The sequence below is a fragment of the Cucurbita pepo genome, chromosome LG01 (assembly GCF_002806865.2).
Source record: "Cucurbita pepo subsp. pepo cultivar mu-cu-16 chromosome LG01, ASM280686v2, whole genome shotgun sequence".
Lineage (NCBI taxonomy): Eukaryota > Viridiplantae > Streptophyta > Magnoliopsida > Cucurbitales > Cucurbitaceae > Cucurbita > Cucurbita pepo.
Window position 1 is genome coordinate 9,491,947 of NC_036638.1, and position 7,723 is coordinate 9,499,669.

Here is a 7,723-nt window from a genome sequence, read left to right on the forward strand (position 1 = left end):
CATCTACCATATCTTCTTGGGGTTCGTGCACATCACAAAAGTTGAGGTATTTTTAGTTGTTATTCATTAGATTTAATATGGTTGACAAAAAGTTATCAAATTTTTCAATATTAAATGCATGTTATTATCTCTTACTAATGCATTATTTAGATAGGTAATGGGTTGCATCTAGTGATACTTTGTATTATTTTTCCATAGCTTATGTAAGAGTTATTGATGAAGTATCTAGATATTGGATATCTATTAATTTTTTTCGTAAAGTTCCATTGATATGATTTTGTACGGTGAAATATAGAAAAGGTAGAATTCTATTTGAGAAACTTGGATTCACAATTGGGTCACTATAAACCAATATCCTCTGCTACCCACTCAGTCACCGCCGCAATTGGGTCAACGTAAACCACCACAATGCCAACCTCCAGACCCACTTGGGAAGGCACCACGTTTGAAGAAGCAGCAACGTCAAGTTCCATATGCGGAGGCTGGGCATAAAATCATCGGACCAAAGTGTGCATCAATCACGTCCTAGAGTGCAAATTCAAGAGTTGTCTGATTGGTCAAAGTTCGGTTAAATAAAATTGTTTAGGCCCTATTGATAACAATTTTCATGAGCTATGTGTCAACCGGCGTTAGGATCATCGTGTACCAATCAGACGGAGGACATGTGTCGCTCATTAAGTGGACAATATCGGAGAGTCCTGTTCATCTAACATTGGTCAACATCCTGATATTTTGGCATTTAATATATATTTGAATCTCTTATTTCGAAAGAATTTGGTAGAATTATCTCTAGAATTTTTTAACGAAATGGTTGCGAAAGGAAGGGAACCTGATGTTGTAACATACACTACAATAGCTGATAGATTGTGCAAAGCCAAACAATACTCTTATAAAAGCATTTCTTAGAGAAGGCAGCTCACATATAGCGAAGAGACTTCTTCATATGTGCCTCTTAAAGATGCATACCATATTTTGATTTGATTGTTCATCCGTGGTATCATGGGGAGATCCTTTGGCAATTGCAAGGTTAGCCACTTTAATGTGTTGAGGTATATTTCTGATTAGTAAAAGTTTTGTACTAGAAGTTGATATTTATATCCGTATAGGTAAGAGTGAACTATTTGCATAACTTAATTGATTTAGACATGCACATGCACCGAACAGAATTGACCTCAAGAAGGTACATAATAACTTTGTTACACCTCTTTTTTTTTATCCAAAAAGCCCATGGTTCGATGTAACCACCGCCAATCTAAGCGCAGCCTAGCTCGACATGGGATATCTGCTAAATGCGAATGTGAATTTGCTAACATACTTCACAAATCCAAACAAGAAAGTGAGTGTGGATTTGAGCTCCATGATCCTCTACCTTTGCATTGGTAACACACTTATTGCTACCCAATTCATAGCACCTTTTTCAACATCCAAACAAGAATCAATGTTGATGAATGTTCAAATGATGTCTAATCAGGTCAGGCTCTCAAAAGCAAGTGGAAACGAATGGGATGAAGGTTGAAAAGCTATAAAGTTGTGGCCATTCTATAGCATAATCTTTCGTGATTAGCGGCCAAGTTCCTGCAACTGTGAATTGGAGAAATGGCTATATTATTTTTGCTTGGTTATTTATAGCTTCCTCTTCTTCTATTTTGATATTTACTGCTTGTCAAGAGTAAAGTGACGATAATATGAATCAAGATATCAATCATGTAATATAAACTTCAAAAAATATGCGAAGAAAATGTTGTTCAAATTATCACAAGATATTGCAATTCATGTCACATTAAAAAANCTTATAGCTTCCTCTTCTTCTATTTTGATATTTAATTGCTTGTAGTAAAGTGACGACAATATGAATCAAGATATCAATCATGTAATATAAACTTCAAAGAATATGCGAAAAAAATGTTGCTCAAATTATCACAAGATATTGCAATTCATGTCACATTAAAAAAGAATCAAACTTTATTGGTTCTTTGGTTACAAAATTTGGGTGTATGATAACTGATGTTTTTTTTTTAATGTATTCTAAGGCTTATTTACATAGTCCATAATTATGACCATAAAAATATACATAATAGCTAATTATGGTCAGAAAATATGAAAGTTAAACTCTTGTAATGGCTAATGAAAGGTTGAGATCGAATTTTAATTTTTAGATTATATAAAGTCAATGTATGTTGTCTTTGTAAAAAGATTTGGAAAATGTATGAAAATGCATCTCCGCTTTCTTTGTAATTCTATTTAGTGTAGATTGCATATTTAGAATAATTCAAGCTTGACATAATCGATCTTTCTTGTGGAGTGATTCAAATTTCGAACAAGTGTTCTTGCTTGAAATATTCGATCAACAAGGTAATTCGAATTTTACTTCTTTTGTAGTGATTCTTTATTATTTAATATCAGAGCTTTCTTTTAGATCGATTCCTTATCAAGAAGTCTACTGACATGGAGGATGGAAGATAACTAAGTTTAGAGAGTATCTATGAATAAATTTAATTCATCATTATATGTCTCTACCCATGACAAATTTTGGAAAGGCCAAATCTAAGTTTATTGGATATGTTTTGGAGTTAAATTTATTTGATAGCCATATAATGATAATACATGTATCAAATAGAATTATTTAATATTTGGTACGTGTACGAGAATGTTCCAAAATACTTAATAAGAACCACATAAAGAGAGAATACATCCCTTTGATAGATTAGATTCGAATGTTGATAGAATTCACCTCGTATTCCATCACGTATGAATAAAGCTAATCATTTTCTTTTTTCGATGTTTGATCAATTTTGGTGGTTTCCGTTTATGGAAAGAGATTTCGTAGAACTTGATATATTTGCTTAAATTTTCTACTTGTTGAGAAAATCAGTGGCTGTCTTTGTCGCTCCACAAAATAAGAAATATAATGTTTTATTTTATTTAAGTACCTTATTTCCATTGGATAACCATAAACTCCAAACTTAAAATTAGATAAAAGTAAGGAACTGGAATAAGCTTAAGGGGTGATTTCTTGGCAGCCCCAAGACCAGCCGCCTCTTCTGTATCAACATCTTCTTCTTTCATTCCATCCGCTAGTTTCCAATCAAAACACAGCAACAGGTTAGCCACTGCCAACTCCACCGTAAGGGTTGCCATATTCATTCCAGGGCAAATTCTTTGTCCGCTTTCGAAAGGTATTAACTCGAAGTTCTGTCCTTTATAATCGATATTGCTTCCTATAAACCTCTCGGGAAGGAACTCTTCTGGGTTAGTCCAAGATTGCGGGTCTCGACCAATGGCCCATACATTAATGTGAAGATGAGCCTTAGGGTCCATATCGTATTCGTTGAGCTTAAAAGGGGAGATGGTTTCCCTTGGAAGTAGAAGTGGGAGTGGTGGATGCAATCTCAAAGCCTCTTTCACTACCATTTTTAGATACTCAAGCTTTTCTAAGTCCATCTCTTTTACTGAATTGTCTTTTATGCAATTTCTGATATGGTGTTGGAGCTTTTTCATCACTCTTGGATTCCTAACTAGCTCTGTCAGGGCCCAAACAAGGGGGGTTGCCCCTGTTTCTACTCCTGCTATAAAAATATCCTAACAGCCAAAGAAAGAAAAAAGAAAATGAAACATGGTTATATCAAACGGATCAACAGTTTGTTATTTTCCGAAAGAGTTTAGGTTACCATGATAAGTGCTTTGATGAAATCTTGGGTTACTTTTAGTGCATCAGATTCAGAGCTTTCCCTTTCCATTCTCAACAAAACGTCAACAATGTTTTCTTCCTTCTTAGAACTCTCCTTGAAGTTGATGCGATTGTCGACTACACTTTGAAAAAAGGCATCCAGCACAACAAAGCTCTTCTCCAGCCTCCCATGAACACCATTTAACCGATCAATAATCCAACCGAAAGTAGGAAAGAAGTCGGTCATGGAGAAGCTTCCAGTAGCTGCAATTGCTCTCCGCATAAGATGTTGAAAGTGTTCATCATCTAATTTTCCCCCGCTGAAGATGCTGCCAAAAGCAACTCTTGATGTTATATTTGCAGTGAGAGAATAGGATTTGTCACTCAGATCAATTGGAGCTGAAGAAGAAGAGGATTGAGAGATGGAGTTTAGAAGGCGCCCCACTTCCTCTTCTCTAATTTCCTGAAAAGATTGTACCCGCCTAGCATTGAAGAGCTGAAGCATACAAATCTTCCGAAGTTCCCTCCAACGTTCACCGTACGATGATAGATTTAGGTCCACGAAGTTGTAGGAAAATCTTCCACTACCCGTTAAGAGAGGGCGGCTGCAAGAAGCAAGGTCATGAAATTTAAACAACTCTCTTGCAGCAGCGGCAGAGGAGATTACGATGGTTGGGACAGAGCCCAATTGGAGGAGCATGACGGGGCCATATTTTTTTGAAAGCTGAGAGAGAGAGCGATGAGGGAGGGAGCCAATGAGGTGCAGATGGCCCAACAAAGGAAGCTTTGGAGGGGTGGGAGGAAGAAGGTTGTTGTTGGGGGTTTGCCTGTTATCTTATGATTTTAAGAAGCAATAGAGAAGAACAGAGGAAAAACAGAGGAACCCAGATGAAAAAATCATTAGTAGGCATCATTGCATCAACTCTAAGCATTTCCAAGCTCTATTTTGCGAGATATATAGAGTAGAATGTGGAATGAGTAATATTTGTGTGTACGGTGATTGAGCTATTTTGGGCCACATAGACTGAAATAATTGTTCATTTACATTATCATATAGATTTGTATTGAGAGGGATGGCTTTAAAGTTGGTATACACATTTTATGGATGCATTTTTGTTGTCCTTTTTAGAAAAATGGAGCTTCAAAATTGAATATTTGCATACCGTTGATGTTGAAAAATTTTAAGATGTCAACAAAGTAAAAAACGTACTAAATATTTGCATGGTTGAAGTTCGAAAACTTTAAAATGTCAACAATAGTTTTAAAATGTCAACAAGGTTTAAAACGTACTAAATATTTGCATTTCCAACTTTAAAATGTCAAGGTTTGAAACGAACTAAATATTTGCAGGGTTGAAGTTGAAAAACTTTAAAAGGTCAAACAGTTTTAAAATGTCAACAATTTAAAAAGTACTAAATATTTGCATTTGGAAAACTTTAAAATGTCAACAAGAGTAGAGTTAGGAGGAGATAGAGATTTAATCCTAGCCACAAAAGTTTGGAAAATTTTAAAATGTCACCAAAACTTTAAAATGTCAACAGCAGTAAGTTTGTACGGGATCAAGATTTAATTTTGGTCACAAACGTTTCTTTCGAGAGACTATAAATACCCATAAATTGTTAGGTAAAAATCGTGGATGAATGAATCGGCATCCAAACAATTTAGAACAAGGTTCCAAATCTATCTGAATGTCATCCGACCAATTTAGAACAAGGTTCCAAATCTTGCGTCTAGATCTTTAATGGCAGGAGGTAATCTAATTCTAGCAGCCTTACAACCAATTTAGAACAAAGTTTCAAATCAATTTAAAATAAGGTTTCAAATTTTGCTTCTAGATCTTGTATCAATCTAATTCTAGCAGCAATTTTCAATTTGTACAAAGAGTGGTTAATTATTTATTGCTTCAATTGAAGGACTATTCCTAACATTGTTTTGACTGAACAACTTTTATTATTGAAAAGATGAGATGAGTCAAATTAATAAAATTGCAACATCATAGGCAATAAAATTGATAAATATTAATTGTAATTGTATTTTCTCTACCACATGCTAAATATTTTTTCTTGTCAATGTATGTTTAAGACTTTAAATCTTTTAGATTTTAGGTTTATAACAAACCCAAAGTAATATTATTAAATAATAAATTAAACCAAGAAAGAAACTCTTAAAAATCCCTTAAGAAAAATGAATAATGGTATCCATTTAAAACTTTAGAATTTTTTAAATCATCACATGAACATAGTAAAAGACCAAAACCATAAATAAATTTTTTTAACATCCCAATGAAACTCATTTGAGAAATGAAAAAGGTCGTAGTGTACCCTAGCTTGAGAGTAAAACTAATTCGAGGAGTTTTTTTTTGTGTCGATTTCATTAAATTTAAATATTTCTCACAAAGCTATAGAGAAATATTGGCGGTAACTTAAATTTTCATGTAATGCTTTAAATGGCTTGAATAAGGTTTTTTTTGCGTTCAAATTTATGTTGTAAGGTCTCGTAGGCTACAAGTTCTTTTTTGGTCCTTATTTTAATCTTAGTCCAATCTAGTGAATATAGTATGAGACAAAAAAAAAAAAAAAAAAAAAAAAAAAAAAAAANAACGACTAAATTGCACGCGTTTAAGAAACGAACAAAGTTGCTAATGGTACTTCTATGGAAAATGGCCTGCGAGTAAAACCACTTTGGAGTTCCCTATTATTGGACGCGCGAGTGTTAATTTCATCAAACTTGAATAGCCCTCACAAAATTATGAGACTGTAACACAAGTTTTTAACCTAATGCTACAAATTCCTCAAGTAGGATTTTTGGGAGTTTGAGTTATAAGGTCAAGTGCACATGACTACCCATTTTTTTGGTCCTAATTTTAGTCTTAGTATAATCACTAGTGAATACTGTAAGAGATCAAAATGTGAAATACCTACATTAGTCTCTTAAAATAACTAAATCATTTTCTTAAAATGGCTATAAACTCATAAAATTATTTAGCTTGATCGGATTAAGTTAGTGATGATAGTTAACAACAGAAAAGCGGGTCAATAGAGGGGCAAATGAGTCATTTTTTCCCTAACACCATTATAAGGTTCCAAATGGAACCTAGCACAAGCCTTGCAAAAGAGAAAATACAAAGAGGAGAGTTGAGAGAAATTGCATGAGAAGAAAAGAAAGTCGCTGCATCGGAAAAACCATGGTTGAAGTTTGCTCTTGAGTAATATTGATACAACCTGCGAAATTCTGAGTGTTCATCCTCATACCTAGTTTGTTCTAGCAAATTGAGATATGAAACTCCAATATGTTCATCTAGGAAGGTTACTCCACAAATTCCGTGAAGGAAATTCTGAAACCCGATCTAAAAGCAGAGCTTTGAGAGTTGTTCAAGAACGATAAAGAAAAGGAATGAACCTACTTTGAACACTCCTAAATTAGTCTGTGTTTGGGTAAAAATTTGAGAAAAAAAAAAAAATACCTAGTTGAAATTAAGATTTGCAACTTTGTTGAAGAAATGTTCTTGATTTGAGTTCTAAATTGAATAATGCAAAACAATGAAGTTTGAGTTCTAAATCGAATAACGGAGAACAATGAAGTTTAAGAAAAACCTAATCTAATTTGTGTTTGCAACTGCCAGAATGAGAGATAAAAATTTTCAGTGAGCCATGTGTCAACCGACGTCACGATCATTGTGTATCAATCAGACAGAAGACATGCGTCGCTCATTACGTGGAGAACCACGACTCCAGCTAGATTGCAACACGCAGCTGCTGCAACCCGCATTCCAACCCACGACCCGTGGTTCAACTCGATTCGACCTCCAACCCATCGGTCCAATTGACCCACGACCCAACTATTGGAATTTTTTTTTTTTTTTTTTTCTGAAAAAGATGGGTCAAATTGTGAAACTTTTACTACCTGTCCTTTAAATTGTCAATGTTCATCATCGAGAGGAAGGATACGAAGGTTTTTTTTTTTTTTTTTAAAGGAGTAGAATATGATAATTAATACAATAAAATAGTTTAAAAAATAACAATAAACAATTATAAAAAAAAATTAAAAAAAAAAAAA

General features: G+C 34.1%; 1 protein-coding gene across 1 annotated transcript in view; it reads right to left on the reverse strand.

Annotated features, from left to right (window-relative positions):
- Positions 1-341: 341 nt before the first annotated feature.
- LOC111810187 (cytochrome P450 71B36-like) overlaps positions 342-7,723 on the reverse strand; it is an 8,009-nt gene continuing 627 nt past the window's right edge. The window contains exons 2-4 of the mRNA XM_023696798.1: positions 3,669-4,494; positions 2,950-3,579; positions 342-482 (exon numbers count right to left, since the gene is read on the reverse strand). Of these exons, the coding sequence (XP_023552566.1) occupies positions 342-482; positions 2,950-3,579; positions 3,669-4,494 (1,597 nt within the window). The remainder of the gene's footprint in view (positions 483-2,949; positions 3,580-3,668; positions 4,495-7,723) is intronic.